The sequence below is a fragment of the Mustelus asterias genome, chromosome 14 (assembly GCF_964213995.1).
Source record: "Mustelus asterias chromosome 14, sMusAst1.hap1.1, whole genome shotgun sequence".
NCBI classification, from domain to species: domain Eukaryota; kingdom Metazoa; phylum Chordata; class Chondrichthyes; order Carcharhiniformes; family Triakidae; genus Mustelus; species Mustelus asterias.
The window spans coordinates 27,555,207-27,575,732 of record NC_135814.1 but is presented as its reverse complement, the minus strand read 5'-3'; the positions used below and the strand labels follow the sequence as shown (position 1 = coordinate 27,575,732).

The 20,526-nt window shown below is 43.0% G+C and overlaps 1 protein-coding gene across 1 annotated transcript in view; it reads right to left on the bottom strand.

The window, feature by feature from the left end:
- The window catches only part of LOC144504127 (low-density lipoprotein receptor-related protein 1-like), a 1,391,705-nt gene that overhangs the window by 1,071,298 nt on the left and 299,881 nt on the right, over positions 1-20,526 (bottom strand). Inside the window, exons 5-6 of the mRNA XM_078229303.1 lie at positions 10,098-10,217; positions 6,851-6,979 (exon numbers count right to left, since the gene is read on the bottom strand). Coding sequence (XP_078085429.1) covers positions 6,851-6,979; positions 10,098-10,217 — 249 coding nt within the window. The remainder of the gene's footprint in view (positions 1-6,850; positions 6,980-10,097; positions 10,218-20,526) is intronic.

Sequence of the window (20,526 nt, the reverse complement as noted above, 5' to 3'; positions counted from 1 at the left end):
GTTGCCGAAATGTCTGTAAGCGGTGACCTCTAATTGTTACTGAAGCAATATAATGGACATCATGTTTATTTTAATCTGGCCTAATGCAATGAGATTGCTGACTGGGGCTTGATTTGGGGATGATTGACAGGTCAGGTGATGCCTGGGAGACAGTATTTTTCCACAGAAAAATCCAAGGTTTTAGCTTCATTTTTCTCAGAAGCCATTAGGATTTGAGACAGAAAGCAATGTTACTTGTTTCCCTCTCTCTGGAGTTGGAAATCCTGTTGTCTGTGAGTTGCTAGCTAGAAGCTGGTGGATACAGGCAGTGTCCCTGTCTCCCTCTTTCTCCAGAGGTGTGCTGAACGTTCGAGGATTGGGAAGCCTCAGAGTTTTAATCCACCATTTCAAAGGACCAATTCACAGCAAGTGTTAAACAGCTGCAAAATCCAGCATCACGTGAGCACACAAGTTTTTTGTGTCAAGTCTGGAAAGGGGTGTATTCTATAGGGTGCTGTTTGACTTGGAACATCATAGTTAGCTGGTGTTAAGGTATACTGTATCATGCTTGAAACTTGTAATTTGGTACAAGTTATACTAAATCTTTTTATTATATTTAAACTCAGTTCTTAAATAAACTTTGTTTGATAAAGGTTTACCAGTGGGTCACTTGAATCATCCCTGGAGTGAAACACCTTCTGTTCACCCATGCCAAAATCAAGGTGCTAAACTTAGGGTATAGGTTACCTTCATTGCAACAACTTGGAGTTTCTGGCCTGGCTCATAATAGTATGCACAACTCACTTAATGCAACCAACCCGAAACACCTATGGTTTGCCGGAAGGTTTATTTTGTGCTACCCAATATAAACATCGTCATACAGTTTCTGATTTGAGTGGAATTGGTGATTCTAATGCAAATTGTATCCCAAATTGTAGCTGTCTTGAAAATTATTCATCCACTGCTTCACGAGTTGTTGTTCAAATTCATTGGTATAGCAACGAATGCACTGCTCCAAATCACATTTCAAAATGTAGTATTGTTTTAAAAAAACTTACTTGCCTCAGAGATGTTTGGTAAATTTTGGTAATACAGCTGACAATGGATTCATTAAAATAATAAACAGTTTGAACCACAGCATCAATCTACCATCCATGATTAAGCCAGATTTGAATTTGTGAAAATGGGAATGACTTAAAAAACTATATATATATATTTTAATTTCATTATGGTATAATGGAATTCTTTTCAAATCTTTCAAAATATTCCTCATAGAGTCATTATGCACAGGTTCCAGGTTAATTATTGGACCATGTAGGCCTGTGAATAAGCTTTATTAGTGCAAACTCCCAATGGTGATTAATTCACCAGAGTCATGGCCAGTTTTATGGATGGGATCTGCTTCCAGCACAATGTTTTTCAAACTAGAACAAAGGATTGCATAAACCCAAATTGCACAAATGCAATCTGCACTTAAAATTCTGCGATCTGTGCCGGTTACGCCAATATCAGAGGAATTAATCAAAAATATTAAAAAGTGTTTTGAGGAAGCAGATGAACATCCGAATTAAAAGCAGGAGTCGGCCATTCAGCCCTTTGAGCCTATTCCTCCTTTCAATAAGATAATGACTGATCTGATTGTCAAGTCAACTCCACATTCCCGCCTACCCTGATAACGTTTCACTCCTTTGCTTATCGAGAATCTATCTATCTCTGCCTTAAAAATATTCAAACTCCAGGATTTGCAGTTCACATTAAATTCTTCTGACTTAACCAGAAGTAGTATTATAATGACAAATAATTATAGAATTTGGCATCAAAGAATTATGATGGAGTCTGCACTTGTTTGCATTTGCATGAGCCATCTGTTTGAAACCCAGGGCCCGATTTTACCATCAAGTTCCACCAATGTTTGGGCGTAAAAACTTGGTAAAGTCGGGCGTGAGGCGAGTAGCACGATCCGCGCCTGCCTCGGCGTCGGTTCCCTCTTTACCAAGGCCCAAAAATGGCTGCGATAAGGACCGTGCCCGAAATGGGCGTGACGGCCATTTAAATGCATTTGCATGCATTTAAATTTACTTAATGGGCTGCACGTCCAACCTTACCGGCACTTCCCCCTTTACCACCACGTTCACCCATCCAGATTTGGCATGAAACAGACAAGCTGTACAAAATCGGGCGCTCCAGTTAGAGGAGATAAGTTCCGAGTGTCCGACGGCTCTCTGCTTGAGATCGTGGGGGGAGGGGGGAGAAGGTGGGCCCAACGGCTCCCTGCTTGAGATCGGTGGGGTGAGAAGGGAGGTCCGCTGCCACTCTGCCTGTGATCCGTGAGGGGGGGGGGGGGGGTGCGCTGCCACTCTGTCTGAGATCAGTGGGGACGAACGGGGGAGAGGCCCGCAATCGGTCTGGGTGGCAGAGAGGCTGGGGGGATAAGGGGGTCATTAATGTTGTGGGGATGGGGCAATGCCTGTGGGGGCCAGGGGGAGGTATTATCTGGCCTGGGAGCGATGTGGCCAAGGAGCCGCATTCTATCATTTTTTTCTGCACATACGCAGATCGGAGCTGCAGGATTTTGGGCGCGTTAAGCCCTGGTCCACAGGCTTCTGCAGCGTGATTTAGGAGTATTTTTTCAGGCAGAGTGCGTATGGGGGCACCTGAGGACAGGTCTAGAAGTCGGATCTGAAACACTCTCAGTTTCAAGTCCACCCAGCACTTAGAATTAAAATGGTAAAATAGGGCCTCCTGTCTCCTTCTGGCTCTCTTTCAACATTCTTTTCTCAAGTGAAAATTTGATTCTTTAGGAAAATAATTGATGACTTGTGACAGAGAAATCCAAATTTTAACCACCTTCCCTGTGAAAATATATTTCTAACCCCAATAATTCTTCTTTCATTGATCTTAAATTTGTGTCTTCTCATTAACATCTCGCTGATCAGTGGGAACCATCTACAAGAACAAACATAAGAAAATAAGAATTGGAGCAGGAGGAGGCCATCTGGTCCCTCGAGCCTGCTCCACCATTTAATAAGGTCATGGCTGATCTTTTCGTGGAATCAGCTCCACTTACCCACCTGCCCACCATAACCCTCAATTCCCTTACTGTTCAAAAATTTATCTATTCTTGCCTTAAAAACATTCGATGAGGTAGCCTCAACTGCGTCACTGGGCACGGAATTCCACAGATTCACAATCCTTTGGGTGAAGAAGTTCCTCCTCAACTCAGTCCTAAATCTGCTTCCCCTTATTTTGAGACCATGCCCCCTAGTTCTAGTTTCACCTTCCAGTGGAAACAACTTCCTTGCTTCTATCTTATCCATTCCCTTCATAATCTTATATGTTTCTATTAGATCTCCCCTTATTCTTCTGAATTCCACTGAGTATAGCCCAAGTCTGCTCAGTCTCTCCTCATAAGCCAACCCTCCCAACTCCGGAATCAACTTAGTCAATCTCCTCTGCCCCCCTCCAGTGCCAGTATATCCTTCCTCAAGTAAGGAGACCAAAACTGTACATGGTACTCCAGGTCTGGCCTCACCAGCATCTTATACAGCTGTAACATAACCTCGCTGTTTTTAAACTCCATCCCCCAGCAATGAAGTACACAATTCCATTTGCCTTTTTAATTACTTGCTGCGTCTGCAAACCAACTCCTTGTGATTCTTGCACAAGGACACCCAGGTACCTCTGCACAGCAGCCTACTGCAATTATTTACCCTTTAAATAATAGTCCATTTTGCTGTTATTCCCACCAAAATGGATGACCTCACATTTACCAACATTGTACTCCATCTGCTAGACCCTTGCCCACTCACTTAAATGATCTATATCCCTTTGCAGACTTTCAGCATCCGCTGCACACTTTGCTCTGCCACTCATCTTAATGTCATCTGCGAATTTTGACACACTACACTTGGTCCCCAACTCCAAATCATCTATGTAACTCATAAACAATTGCGGTCCCAACACTGATCCCTGAGGCACACCACTAGTCACTGATCGCCAACCAGAAAAACACCCATTTACCCCCACTCTTTGCTTTCTGTTCGTTAACCAATCATCTATCCATGCTAATACATTTCCGGTAACACCATGCACCTTTATCTTATGCAGCAACCTTTGGTGGAGCACCTTGTCAAATGCCTTCTGGAAATCCAGATACACCACATCCACAGGTTCCCCATTGGCCACTGCACATGTAATGTTCTCAAAGAATTCCACCAAATTAGTCAAACATGATCTGCCCTTCATGAACCCATGCTGCATCTTCCCAATGGAATAATTTACAATCAGATGTTTCGCTATTTCTTCCTTGATGATAGATTCAAGCATTTTCCCTGCGACAGAAGTTAAGCTAACTGGCCTGTAGTTACCCGTCTTTTGTCTACCTCCTTTTTTAAACAGTGGCATTACACTTGCTGTTTTCCAATCTGCGGGAACCATACCAGAGTCCAGCGAATTTTGGTAAATTACCACTAGTGCATTTGCTATTTTGCCCGCCATCTCTTTTAGTACCCTGGGATGCATTTCATCAGGGCCAGGAGACTTGTCTACCTTTAGCCCCAATAGCTTGCCCAACACTACCTCTTTCGTGATAATAGTTTCTAGGTCCTCACCTGCCATAGCCTCCTTGTCATCAATTTTTGGCATGTTATTTGTGTCTTCCACTGTGAAGACTGACACAAAATACCTGTTCAATGCCTCAGCCATTTCCTCATTTCCAGTTATTACATCCCCTTCTCGTCCTCTAAAGGACTAATGTTTACTTTTGCCACTCTTTTTCGTTTTATATATTTGTGGAAACTTTTGCTATCTGTTTTTATATTCTGAGCTAGTTTACTCTCATAACCCATCTTGCTTTTCTTTATAAATTTTTTTTTGGCTTCCTGTTGACCTTTAAAGATTTCCCAATCCTCTAGTTTCCCACTGATCTTTGCCACTTTATATGCATTTTCTTTCAATTTGATACCCTCCTTTATTTCCTTAGATATTCATGGCTGATTATTTATTTTTCTACAGTCCTTCCTTATAACTCTTCATCATCTTTCGTTAGACATTTAATCAGCCTATTTTCTTCAGTCTGGTGAAAAGAGGCTTGCTGTTTTCATATTTATGGTGACATCCAAATGAATCTGCACTGCATCCTTTCCATAATGGACTGATCAAATCTGTAGGCAATGGGTGATATTCTCCGGACTCCCAGCCACGTGTATCTCGCCGGCGGGAGGTGGCGTGTTGTTTGCTAGCGATGGGATTCTCTAGTCCCACTGCTGTCAATGGAAATTCTCATTGACATCATGCCATGCTGGCAAGAAACCCACAGGCGGTGGTGTGCTGCCGACGGGCATGAATAGCCGGAGAATTCCAGGCAATATGAGAGTCATAGACGTTTACAGGATGGAAACAGGCCCTTCGGCCCAACTTGTCAATGCTGCCCTTTTTTTTTAAACCTCTAAGCTAATTCCAATTGCCTGCATTTGGCCCATATCCCTCTATACCCATCGTACCCATGTAACTATCTAAATGATTTTTAAAAGACAAAATTGTACCCACCTCTACCACTATCTCTGGCAGCTTGTTCCAGACACTCACCACCCTCTGTATGAAAAAATTGTCCCTCTGGACACTTTTGTATCTCTCCCCTCTCACCTTAAACCTATGCCCTCTAGTTTTAGACTCCCCTACCTTTGGGAAAAGATATTGACTATCTAGCTGATCTGTGCCCCTCATTATTTTATAGACCTCTATAAGATCACCCCTCAGCCTCCTACGCTCCAGAGAAAAAAGTCCCAGTCTATCCAGCCTCTCCTTATAACTCAATCCATCAAGTCCTGGTAGCATCCTAGTAAATCTTTTTTGCACTCTGTCTAGTTTAATAATACCCTTTCTATAATAGGGTGACCAGAATTGCACACAGTATTCCAAGTGTGGCCTTACTAATGTCTTGTACGACTTCAACAAGATGTCCCAACTCCTGTATTCAATGTTCTGACCCATGAAACCAAGCATGCCGAATGCCTTCTTCACCACTCTGTCCACCTGTGACTCCACTTTCAAGGAGCTATGACATGTACCCCTAGATCTCTTTGTTCTGTAACTCTCCCTAATGCCTTACCATTAACTGAGTAAGTCCTGCCCTGGTTCAATCTACCAAAATGCATCACCTCGCATTTGTTCTGGTGGACTAAGACCTTTACAAGCTCAACATGATACTTCTTTATATTTTCTGTGCCTGAGTATAAAATTACTTTCTTACCACTTTCATTGACTGTAACTATGGCCTATGACGACCCATGCAGATGCTCCTCCACTCTATTTAACATATTACAACTTGAGGTGTGCTTTGCTCCTTGTTCTTACCAACTGATTGTGTTACTTCATATGGTATAATCAGCAAACCGTAGTTCTTTAGCCTCCAAATAAAAGTGGCCCCAGACTTCTATACAACACAACCCATCATAGATTTCCATTTAAAGGAAAGCTATTTTATGTCTCCAGCCATATTTCTATCCATTTGTCCTGAATGCCATCACCTTTGTCAAAGTCTTTTCTTTGATTCTGAAACAAGTGTTTGTGGAAATCTTTACAAACCAGATTCTCATCTTGTTGTTTCATCAGAAAATTCAGAAAAAAATTGACCAAGCATTATGAGCCATTGAGAAATAGAATCATTTGCTGCCAATAAGGAACGGCATTCACAGGGATCGCAAGTCAGAGAATCAGGGATGTGGTGTTATTCCATTCTCTAACCTGATCCCCGTTTACCTGCAGCTTCACCACTGATCGTGCTGGATCTCAAATGAACTGTATCTCCTCGACATCTCTCAATAATTTCATAGAAATGAAAAATGGTAATATAAAAATGCTTAGCTCTTACCATTTTTGGCCTTGCAAACTTTGTTGTCTGGTTGCATCAAGTAACCTTCCACACAGCCGCACATGTACGATCCAATGTTATTTGTGCATATTTGGCTACAAGTTCCATAAACACTGCATTCATCAAAATCTGAAAGAGGTAAGTAAGAAGTTGCTTCAATTTGTACCGATGCTGCGTGTAATATGATTATACTGCACAATCATGTACAGAACAAGCAATGTGGTGCACCAGATTGGCACCCAAATCTAAAAGATGCATTGAATGTTTTAATGCCTTTATTAAACCAACATAAACCAAGCTTAATGATCAGAAAGTAACAGAACTATTTTGCTCTTCTGAAAGCTGGAAATCAGCACTGGCTCAGGTAAACACAGAACTCGTGGTCCTGATCATACAAGTTGGGATTACTGAACAATGGAGGTCATCTGAGAAAGGATACAAGATCATGAAGATGCTGCACTTTTCTACATTTGTCGATCTCTTGACTTACATGAGTTGCAGTGCCGTATATTAACAGCTGGAACAGAAAAGCTTAAGAACCATCTTTTTAGATGCAGGAGTATGTTTCTCACTGATTATATGTGCCAAATTCTATCTTTGCAAAGAATAGTTTTCCACGAATAATTAGTAGAGTATAATGAAAACAAAAAGTGCTGGAAAAAACTTAGCAGACAGTGCAGCATGCATGGAGAGAGGAATAGAGTTATTATTTTGCGTCCAGTATAAGTCTTCTTTGGAACTGAAGAGAGGCAGAAATGTCATAGGTTTTATGCTGTTGATAAAAGACGAGGGTCAGGTGGAGCAAATAGAGGAGCTCAGGGATAGGACTGATGGCGGGTGAGATTAAATTACAAAGATATCATGGAGCAAAAGGCAAAAGAGTGGGAATGGGAGTAATAAAGAAACAAAGCATTAGTCCAGAGTAGGCGTTAGGAGCAGAATAAAGGTCAGCGCTGTCTGAAAGCAAAATAGCAGAATTGTTAATGCACCACCTGATAGGCCCCCTTTTTCAACAGCATTAAACCCATCACACTTCTGCCACTCTTCTGTTCTGAAGCAGAATCATATTGGACTCAAAACATGAGCTCTGTTTCTCTCTTCCCAGATGCTGCCAGAACTGCTGAGCTTGTCCAGCACTTTTTGTTCTGACTTCAGATCTCCAGCATCCTCAGTGCTCTTCATTTGTTTTAGTATTGTGCAATAATTGTTTTCTACCCAGAATTCCCAACCATTCTAGCTGATAGATCCTTGCCACTTGGAAAAATATGAAGAAGTTGTTCTGGCAAATATGAAATCTATGACTTGATTTATCCAGCTGTCTAGAACAGACTGACAGATTGATCTAATTCTCTCTGTAGACACCTGGAACCTGTAGCATTAAAAAAAAACTAATGCAATAGTCCCTTTTGCAGCTATAAGTAGCTCATATCAATCTTTGCCATAGCCTGAAGATTAGATTTCAGCTGCTAGCAGAGCTTGGTTACTCTCTCTGAGGAAAGGAAAGCATCAAAGATGAGTCTCTTCAGACATATTTAGGTCTGTAGTCTAAAGTATTTGGCTACTGCTCAAGGTATGTATAACAGTTAAGGTGTCTTTTGCACCTGAAACTGCCCTGCCTTTTCCATAGAATCCCTACAGTGCATAGAGAGGCCATTTAGCCTACCGAGTCTGCACTGACTCTCCAAAACGGCATCCCACTCAGCCCTCCCCTCCGCTCTATCCCCATAACCCCGTGCATTTACTCTGCCGAACTTAAACAACTTTGGACACTAAGGGCAATTTAGCATGGCCAATCCACCTAACCTGCACATCTTAGACCGTGGGAGGAAACCGGAGCACCTGGAGGAAACTGACGCAGACAAGCGGAGAACGTGCAAGCTCCACAAAGTCACCCAAGGCCAGGATCGAACCCGGGTCCCTGGTCCATGGTGCTGTGAAGCAGTGAGCGGTGCTAGCCACTGCACCACCATACCACCCATATATTGAAATCATGCAGCGTGATTGGAATCCCTAAAGGCATTGTTGTCTATTCACATTGTTAGGCTACACTGAACTAGCACAGTTTCAGTAAAGATCAACACTGCAAGCAAATATCTCTTACAATGAGGAAGGCTTCATCAAATGAGCCCAAAACTGTAGCCAGGACTGGATGTAGTGGAAGGAGAAATGCTTAGTTCACAGAATCTCCTGAAAAAAAATCCCATCAACAAACCAACAACAAGACACCTTTAAAAGGATCTTGTAAACAATGCAGGTCTGCTTCTGATTGATTTATATGGATCAGGAATACGATCTCCATTGAACCTTGCTGATCAAGGAAACCAATGTGGGGCCAGGTTAATATCACTTATTAAAGGGGTCACACAGGCTTGGAGATATTTTTATTTTTGCCAGCAAATTGGTACCTTAGAGAATTAGTCCTTTGGTAATTTAGGAGTACAAATCCATGGTCTAATTTTGCAAATCCTATTAATTATCTGTGATGTCTACACTATAGGTGAAACTTTAATAAATGTACTTGCATGCAGTTTTCAACTGTGACAGCACCAGCACTGAGTAAAGCAGTCCCAAGGGTATTTTAGACTTTCAAAACCCCATATTCCTAACTTGGTAATATATCTATGCCATGCGCTCATGCTCAGTGAAACTTCACATGAGCTTTCCATACTAACGGTTGTATTTTCTACTTATTTTTGCCTCTATACAAACACAAATAAAATGACATGGGCAAACTCACAAGAATTGTTTTCCCAATGCAAACAGCGTCAATTCTGGCTAAAATATAAGTGTTTAATGGTGCCATACTTCTGCTTTGCTTTATAGTTGAGCAGTTATAGAATCATAGAATCCCTACATTGCAGAAGGAAGCCATTCGGCCCATCGAGTCTGCACCGACAACAATCCCACCCAGGCCCTATCTCCGTCACCCCACATAGTTTCCCCGCTAATCCCCTGAAACTAAGGTCAATTTAGCATGGCCAACCAACCTAACCCGCACATCTTTGGAGTGTGGGAGGAAACCGGAGCACCCAGAAGAAACCCACGCAGACACGGGGAGAATGTGCAAACTCCACACAGACAGTGATCCGAGGCCGGAACTGAATCTGGATTCCTGGCACTGAGAGTCAGCAGTGCTGACCACTGTGCCACCGTGCCACCCCAACGTTTTTTGCAACATTGATGTATGTATTTTTGTAATATGGTAATAAACTCTACACAATAAGGCAAAATTTTTATGAGAACAAACCTTCACAACTTTTCCCATCCTGTCCCACTTCAAAACCATCCCGGCAGTAGCAAGTTGTACCACTTCTTGTGACTGCGCATCGATACTGGCAATCAGCCTGGTTACAAGTGGGCGAAAAGTCTGAAAGAAAACACAAAAGTTGGCATACATCAGCTTTTTTCCTGAAAAAAATATAAATATTGATGCTTTCATGGTGGAAAGAAATATGACTTGCTGCGATTTCCAAAATCATCATCAACGTGAACATTTCTATCAGAGTCAATCTGTATCATTGTTGAATGCTTCACATCCTGAGCCTCTCAGCTCAATCATAATTCAGTCATCCATTGCAGATCTACGATGCGCTGTACGTATTCAGGATGACACAAAGTAGTTGTCCAGCTATCCAGCAGTCATAACTGAATCTAATAACTCAAGATGCTGAAGGAACACAGATTACTTACGACCATAAATAAGGATGAGCAAGACAACTGAAGATAACTGAGTTCTTACATTCACTTTTCGTACATTCTGAGCAGCTAAACTCTCCGGCCATCATAACCCAATTTATTTCTGATGTACGGCAATGAAGCATCAGCTTACATGATTTAACCATTTCAATGAAACAGATTTTTAATATAGGTAACTGCTTGTTACTGGTTTCTGATAGAATTGGATACAACAGGACTTAGGAAATATATTAATCAGCAAATGGTCATCATTATTTGCTTAGGAAGCTTCTGCTTGTATTTCTTTGTGACAAACATCTTGCCCCACAATTGGGATTAATATATAAATTCCATTAGGACAGTGACAAATCCTAGAAGAGATACGTTCATTCGCTTATCAGGCAGTAGCACTACATTTTGCAATGTCAATCTGGGCATTCATTGTCCAAATAGTCAGACAGTATGGCTTTATTATCCATTGTTAATGATAACTACATGGCTGGCATTCTATTATTGGAATTGAAAGTAAATAATAAATTAGCGTCAACAGCAAATTGTTTGCAAACACATTTGTGTTTAAAGACTGATGGATCCTTAGAATAAATGAGCTTGAAAAATGAAGCCAAAAGGTTACATTTTGCAAATTATATGTTGTGTAACATTCTCAGCAAATTCAAATCAACAGAAACAGTTCTATAAAGTCATGGGAATGTTTGAGAACTATTTTAAGTTCTCTTTATGAAAAAGAAAGCACATTGGATGAAAAGTGAGTCGGTGCCAAATTGTATTGCTGCCACACCCTCAAAAATCACTCATAAGTATAAGGATTTCTCAAATGGCTATCATATACAACTGTGATTAATCTCTCCTGCAAGTAGAGTCCAGTTGTCCTGCAATAAAGAATCTATGTTTACTACCCAACATTTCCTCATGCTAGTATGATTCTGGTGCTGTAATAATGAAGCGTTTCATTATGTGAAGTGTGTTGTATTGTCTACATGTCCTATCTAACCTAGAAGACTTTTCAGCTACCAAGAATATTACCTTATCATCTGATTGTCTTTGATGAAACATTGGAACGCGTCAGACTCGGAGCTTCAAATATGATGTGCATCTTTCTGACAGTAGTGTTCTGATGAAAAATCATTGGCCCAAAATATTGGGTGGAACTAATTTCAAGTTGGTCCATGAACCAACCACTTGTGTGCAATTATCCCTGGCCCAACTGAATTTAGCAGCATTTGAGGGATTTAATGAGACTCGCACAGGTCTCTCACAGTTCCCAAAAACTGCCAACAACCAGCGGTCAACCTTGCTGTCCTTGTTCACTCAGTGCCCAATCGATGAACGTAGCATTGGGGACCAACCCCTTGGCCTTGGTATACAACCCCTTTCACCAGTCACACCCTTCCTGTGACCCCCGTTTGTTGGTAGTGGAGGTATTCAAGTTTGTGGAAAGGGTAGCAATGAAGCAGCTCCTTGGTCCTGGATGGTGTTGAAGTTTTTGAGTGTTGTTGGAGCTGTAGTCATCCAAGCATTTTCCATTACACTCCTGACTTGTGCCTTGTAGATAGTGGACAGGCTTTGGGGAGTCAGGAGGTGAGGTACTCGCCACAGGATTCCTAGCCTTTGACCTGTTCTGGTAGCCACAGTATTCATATGGTGAGTCCAGTTCCGTTTCTGGTCAATAGTAACCCCCAGATTGTTAGAGGGGGATTCAGTGCCATTGGATGTCAAGGGGCAATGGTTAGATCTTGCTGGAGATCATCATTGCCCGGCATTTGGGTGGCATGAATGTTGCTTGCTATTTGTCAGCCCAAGCCTGGATATTGTCCAGGTCTTGCTGCATTTGAACATGGACTGCTTCAGTATCTGAGAAGTCGCGAATGGTACTGAACATTGCACAGTCATCAACAAATATCCTGACTTCTGAGCTTATGGTGGAAGGATGGTCACTAATGAAGAAAATGAAGATGGTTGGGCCGAGGACCCTACCCTGAGGAACTCCCACAGTGATGTCTCGGAGCTGAAATGATTGACTTTCAACCACCACAACCATCTTCCTTTGTGTCAGGTATGACTCTAACCAGTGGAGGGCTTTCCCCCTGGTTCCCGTTGACTCCAATTTTGTTAGGGCTCCTTCATGCCACACTCAGTCAAATGCTGCTTTAATGTCAAAGCCAGTCACTCTCACCTCACCTCTGGTGTTATTGCAATGGGTTTTGGGTACAGGAGTAAGGATGTAGTGCCGCAATTGTATAGAGCCTTGGTTAGACCACACTTGGAGTGTTATGCAAATTTTTGGTCTCCTTTCCCAAGGAGAGGGAGTGCAACAAAAGTTGACCAGATGATTCCATGCGATAGTGTATTGTCCTAGGAGCAGAGTTTAAGGAAACTGGTCCTACATTCTCTAGAATTTAGAAGAATGGGAATTGAAATGGGTTTGAGAATGAGGATATTGTTAAATTCTGAAGTTATTTAGACCAAATGGTTGCAGGGGTTTGACAGAGATAAGATATATTGTTCTTGAAGTTTACGTGGAATTTATACTATGAATGTAACTTTGCCTATTTTCATAATGCACCCAAATATTTCTCTAAATCTTTTCTACATGATGGTTCTCTACCATCACTCCCTCGTGATGGTAACAATTTTTTGGTGCTTACGTTTCCTTTCATTACAATGTGAGTTAGGAACAACATTCCCAGGGGAACACATTCAACTCTTCTGACAGCACTTTTGCTTCTGAGGGATAAGTTTCTGTGTTCAAATTTCACCCCAGAGACTTGAGTACATAATCTAGGATGATACTTCAGTGCAATAGTGAGGGAGTTCATATTCCAGCAACTGTTTTTCAGTTGAGATGTTGAGAGTGATCAAGTGTCCCTAAATGATCCCATCACAGCTTTGAAGAAAGAGGAAGAAATTTCGATCAGCACCTTGTCAATAGTTATCTCTCAATGAATATGACTGAAATTGATTAACTCACCATTTATCTTACAGTCTTTGGTATGTGTGCTATCTTATCTATCTAAAGAAAGAATTCTTAAATAAAAATGCCAACACTAATACAATGGGTATTGCTGCGACGTGACTGCATCACCGAATGAAGAGTTATTGAGAATGAAAAAGGGGCCCTGAATACCAAAAGATAGACCCAGGAAATCAAAAGGTCACCCTTGAAATAATCTCAAAAAGAACACTGAGCTTGTCAATAATCCATCCAGGTCCAATCCTGAAAAAGTGTATAACATAAGCGACTTTGAGAAACGTCAGTGCAGTACACAGTGGGGAGAAACTCCTTCGGATAGATCCATGCTAACATTCTTGCATAATTTGAGAGTTCTTGAAGACATGATACAGTGGCAAGAAATGAAAAAGATGAAGGAGGAAAGAGCTCTTTGTGCACGTTGGCTATGCTGCCTAACCTGGACTGCTAACTGTCACATGTTATGATCATATGCTTTTAGCTGTATAATGTATTGGCCTCATTAAACTCAGCTCACCCAGAATACTTGTTGCAGTCGTTCCTAATATAAAGATTAAAATATAGAATATTACATAGCTTCTTGCAGTTAGTGATTAATTTAAGCAAAGGTGCATCAATACCTCATCATGGCTCAAGGTGGCCTGACTGGCAGTTTTCTGCTTTTCCATCGCTTTTGCTGAGATATTGGAATATGCCAGTCTTGGAGCTTTAAATGTGCTGTTTGCCTTTCTGGGAGGGATGCTCTTTAAATTCTTCCAGGGATTTATTAATTACGTGGCATGTGATTCAAAATGGTAAAGCAGTCGATCACAGAGATTATGAGAGTCTTTGGGGAACTTTTGCTTTCCAATTACACTGGGAAACTTTAGGCTACTGGATAGTTAGCTTCTGCACTCCGAGAACGACCCTGGGTTTACTTTGAAAATATCATAACAAAGGAGGAACTGCTATTAGTCACAGGAATTTGTGATCGTATGACAAAGATGTTCAGCTTAGCATGGTGCCTATTCTGATATATCTAGTCAATGCACAAAAAGAGATAGGGTGTCTTCTACTGCAAACGGCAATCAGGTACAAATTGCACAGACAAATTGTACTAGTTTACCACAGTGAATTTATTGTGTGAGTTGACACTGAAACTCATTTCCACAATCACTGATATGAAAGCTTGCATTCAACAATACAATCGGACAAAGCTTTATAACATAATTGTTCACTTATTATCCATGGCATTAAAATAAGTTATGTGATCTGTTTAAGAGTGGTAAACTAGTGTGGTTTTATTCATACAACAGAAAATATATCCGTAAAATTTTAATAAGTGCTTGGTCCACCATCTGTGGGTAATGTGTTTTTAATAACTGAAAATTATTTTCAAAAACAATGCGGAACCATTTAGAGGTTACTTGGTGCACTGCAGTGAGTTTCTTAATAAAACACTTTTCAATATTTGAAAGTTTATCAAAGGTATGGAGTCCTTGCAGCTAAACAAACCCAGCTGAATATAAAGAGTCTTCTCAAAATGCCACAGATTGACTCAGGTAACAGAAACTCAGCATGGTGATTAATTCAATAGGGGATCTGGCCAGTTTTGCAGGAGGAGGCAGCTTCTCTCGCAATGTTTTTCAAATCAGTGCAAAAAAAAATAAATCACAGAAGCCCAATTTGCTTTGGGCAAACTTGGTCTCAAAGCTTCTCAATTTCTGCCCTGGGTTTAACTGATTTTAGGTGAATTGCTTTGGGAAAATTGCTGGCAAAAATTCTACTCCAAGAAGTTACAGAACAGGTTTGATCCTGAATTTTGGATCAAGCTGAACTTTATATGACTGTTGCAAGTCTCAATTAGTTGTCTGTAAAGCATAAGTGGGAGATAATGAATTTCCGGGCCTTGAAGTCTACATCTATGTTCTGATGAAAGTCTCATATTGCTCATTCACTTCATGCTTATTTTGTCAAACTTTAGAACTTTATGTCAGAATTAATATTAATAATCCCCACATCGAGGGCCGAAGGGCCTGTACTGCGCTGTAATGTTCTATGTTCTATGTGTATGTTATAATAACAAAATAGCATTGAACAAAGAACAAAGAACAAAGAACAATACAGCACAGGAACAGGCCCTTCGGCCCTCCAAGCCCGCGGCGCTCCCCGGTCCAGGATTGAATCCTGAATCCAGGATCCCCGCCCAATTTTCCAGCCTATCTACATACCAACATCCTATCCACCGAGCTGTCCCTCACAGCTACGATGCTTAACTCTTTGTTTACCTATTAACTCACCCCCACCCCCCCATTCCAGACCATGTGATCTCCAGGGAGAGGCGAAAACCCAGAGTGAAAACCCCAGGGCCAATATGGGGAAAAAAAATCTGGGAAATTCCTCTCCGACCCCCTGAGGCGATCGAAACGAGTCCAGGAGATCACACTGGCCCTGATCAGAAAATGCTTCCCAACCCTAGTCATTTCCACTTCCACGAACACCATATGAATTCCCTGCCCCCGAGACAGGTTCCCAACTATCTGCAGTCTCGCTCTGTACTGGCACCAGCAAGATGATCATAGAATGAAGCCTTGAAACGAGAAACAAGGAACAATTAGCCCGCGCCGCTCCCTGGTCCAAACTAGACCACTCTTTTGTATCCCTCCATTCCCACTCCGTTCATATAGCTGTCGAGATAAGTCTTAAACGTTCCCAGTGTGTCCGTCTCCACCACCTTGCCCGGCAACACATTCCAGGCCCCCACGACCCTCTGTGTAAAATATGTCCTTCTGATATCTGAGTTAAACCTCCCCCCCTTCACCTTGAACCTATGACCCCTCGTGAACGTCACCACCGACCCGGGGAAAAGCTTCCCAGCGTTCACCCTATCTATGCCTTTCATAATTTTATACACCTCTATTAAGTCTCCCCTCATCCTCCGTCTTTCCAAGGAGAACAACCCCAGTTTCCCCAATCTCTCCTCATAACCAAGCCCCTCCATACCAGGCAACATCCTGGTAAACCTCCTCTGTACTCTCTCCAAAGCCTCCACATCCTTCTGGTAGTGTGGCGACCAGAACTGGACGCAGTATTCCAAATGCGGCCGAACCAACATCTGCAACATCAGACCCCAACTCTTATACTCTATGCCCCGTCCTATAAAGGCAAGCATGCCATATGCCTTCTTCACCACCTTCTCCACCTGTGACGTCACCTTCAAAGATCTGTGGACTTGCACACCCAGGTCCCTCTGCGTCTCTACACCCTTTATGGTTCTTCCATTTATCGTGTAGCTCCTCCCTACATTATTCCCACCAAAATGCATCACTTCGCATTTAACTCCATCTGCCATTTCCTTGCCCAAATTTCCAGCCTATCTATATCCTTCTGTAGCCTCTGACAATGTTCCTCACTATCTGCAAGTCCTGCCAGTTTTGTGTCGTCCGCAAACTTACTGATCACCCCAGTTACTCCTTCTTCCAGATCATTTATATAAATCACAAACAGCAGAGGTCCCAATACAGAGCCCTGCGGTACACGACTAGTCACAGGCCTCCAGCTGGAAAAAGACCCTTCCACTACCACCCTCTGTCTTCTATGACCAAGCCAGTTCTCCACCCATCTAGCCACCTCCCCCTTTATCCCATGAGATCCAACCTTTTTCACTAGCCTACCATGAGGGACTTTGTCAAACGCTTTACTAAAGTCCATATAGACAACATCCACGGCCCTTCCTTCGTCAACCATTTTGGTCACTTCTTCAAAAAACACCACCAGGTTAGTGAGGCATGACCTCCCTCTCACAAAACCATGCTGACTATCGTTAATGAGTTTATTCCTTTCTAAATGCGCATACATCCTATCTCTAAGAATCTTCTCCAACAACTTCCCCACCACGGACGTCAAGCTCACCGGCCTATAATTACCCGGGTTATCCTTCCTACCCTTCTTAAATAACGGGACCACATTGGCTATCCTCCAATCCTCTGGGACCTCACCTGTGTCCAGTGACGAGACAAAGATTTGCGTCAGAGGCCCAACGATTTCACCTCTCGTCTCCCTGAGCAGCCTTGGATAGATTCCATCAGGCCCTGGGGATTTGTCAGTCTTTATATTCTCTAACAAACCTAACACTTCCTCCTTTGTAATGGAGATTTTCTCCAACGGTTCAACACTCCCCTCCGAGACACTCCCAGTCAACACATCCCTCTCCTTTGTGAATACTGACGCAAAGTATTCATTTAGGATCTCCCCTACTTCTTTGGGCTCCAAGCATAAGTCCCCACTTTTGTCCCTGAGAGGTCCGATTTTTTCCCTAACAACCCTTTTGTTCCTAACGTATGAATAAAATGCCTTGGGATTCTCCTTAATCCTTTTAATTGAATGAGATACATTTTTCCTGCCTGATACTATTATGCATTGCCACCATTTGGTGGTGTCGTGCAGAGAATTTTTGATTGTTCCCTCAATGCTGCTTCCGTCTTACCTTCTTTGCAAGTAAACCAAATGTTTTATTCCAAAAGAAAGAAATGCTCTTAATTAATTTTCTTCTTTTTTAAATTCTGATCAGCTATGCCTATTCCCATTGTGTCTCCACATCCATGGCCTGGTAGATCATCCACTATGGCTTTGACTCCGGGGAGATCACTGATTATATCATACCGTTTGCATCAAATGCATGCGAAGTGATGCATTTTGGTAGAAATAATGTAGGGAGGAGCTATACGATAAATGGCAGAACCATAAAGGGTGTAGATACGCAGAGGGACCTGGGTGTGCAAGTCCACAGATCCTTGAAGGTGACGTCACAGGTGGAGAAGGTAGTGAATAAGGCATATGGCATGCTTGCCTTTATAGGACGGGGCATAGAGTATAAAAGTTGGGGTCTGATGTTGCAGATGTATAGAACGTTGGTTCGGCCGCATTTGGAATACTGTGTCCAGTTCTGGTCGCCCCACTACCAGAAGGACGTGGAGGCTTTGGAGAGAGTACAGAGGAGGTTTACCAGGATGTTGCCTGGTATGGAGGGGCTTAGTTATGAGGAGAGATTGGGTAAACTGGGGTTGTTCTCCCTGGAAAGACGGAGGATGAGGGGAGACTTAATAGAGGTGTATAAAATTATGAAAGGCATAGGTAGGGTGAACGGTGGGAAGCTTTTCCCCAGGTCGGTGGTGACGTTCACGAGGGGTCATAGGTTCAAGGTGAAGGGGGGGAGGCTTAACACAGATATCAGGAGGACATATTTTACACAGAGGGTGGTGGGGGCCTGGAATGCGCTGCCAGGCAAGGTGGTGGAGGCAGACACACTGGGAACGTTTAAGACTTATCTAGACAGCCATATGAACGGAGTGGGAATGGAGGGATACAAAAGAATGGTCTAGTTTGGACCAGGGAGCGGCATGGGCTTGGAGGGCCGAAGGGCCTGTTCCTGTGCTGTATTGTTCTTTGTTCTTTGTTGATATTCTTCTGGAGCCATAGAACTGCTACACAGCAGCGCAGCCATCTGCACTCCCAAATAGCATCCAGAATATAGTTAGACAGCTGCTGCTATTATCCAGCTTCATTTGACAGCAACCATCCTTCGCATTGGGGGTTGTGAAGATCTTTACCTTGGCAAAATTTTTTTGATGGTTGGCACGGTATCTTCAGCATTTTATTTAGATCCTTTGGGTCTGAGCATATTCTTAGCTTTCCAGGTTGTTTCACTGCGATATTCTGCTGATCCAGACTGTGGGATCTGTCGATTTCCTGAATGCTCCCTTCTTTTCCAGCTCTTCTATCATGTTATTTAGACTTGACTTGAGTGCAGCTGGAACTCTTCTCAGCAGATGGTTACACGCTTGTCTACTTCAAGATGGTTTTCACCAGGTAGACATCCAAACCCATTAAACACATCTTTTTACTCCTCTAGGATCTGACCAGCAGCCAGTCACACCAGGAATATGACCACAAAGAACTCTGCCCTGAGGTTCTGCCAGGCTGACCAGGCCTGCCTGCTGAATGTGGTGAAGGAGAGGCATCAGCTGCCGTTCCCAACTGACGGTCGTCGCCCAAGGGGTCACGCAGCAAACACATTGTGGGTGGCATCTGCAGTAAATGCCAGGACCCTGACAACTCAGTCTGGAGAGCAGTGCCACAAAAAACTGAATGACCTTCTTTGTGCAGCAAGGGTAAGTGTGCATCGCATTCTGAAACCTGCACATGTGCTATACTAACAATGCCAAACCATCTCCAGACACCTTAAGGGTTTCCAACAACTGTTTCCGCACCCCTCCCCCCCACCCACAAGAACTGATTCCAACCATGGTGCTCACCCACCAGCCCCCCCAATCAGCACCCCCTAGTGGTGACCCATTTCCCTGAAATGGCCAATAGAAGCTCCGCAACTCAGACACACATTCGTTGCAAAGTACATGCAGTACGAGTGTCTATGTTAACCAAAGCATCCCTGCTTGAAGCACCAGCTGCCTGAACTGATCAGCCCTCAAGCAGCACATGGTGTACCTCCCCCGCCCCCTCCCTAAAACCCCAACACTCAGTCCAGTCCCTCACCACACCCCAAACAATGTAACAGCCCAGTGGCTGCAGAGAGCACTTTGACCAGCACTCAGTTAAGGGGCCCACCCACCCACCCACCCCACAGAGAGTACATGGAGCATGCCTGGGAACAGTCCCTGAAGCTCTCCAGGAACTTCCCCACAGCAAGTAGCAATTTTCCATGCCCTACCTCCAATCTCCCCTGCACTCTGGGGGCTGCAGTTCCATAGAACTTACCCTCCTTATACCTGTTCAACGCTGCCATGCCAGGTCCCAACTTGTATATAGCAGCTGTAAACCCCACTAGAGTACATCATGCCAGAGAGGGGTGAGACACGAGTGAGGTGGAGATTCGAGTCGCGCACCTGCTAATCAAGTGGTAATCTATGTAAACACGCAAATGACCGTTACGCTGATTTTCAGCGTGGATCTGTCGATGCCGAAAAGCTTAGACTGGGAGATGCACAGAGGCCTGGACACCCAGCACAAATCCCAT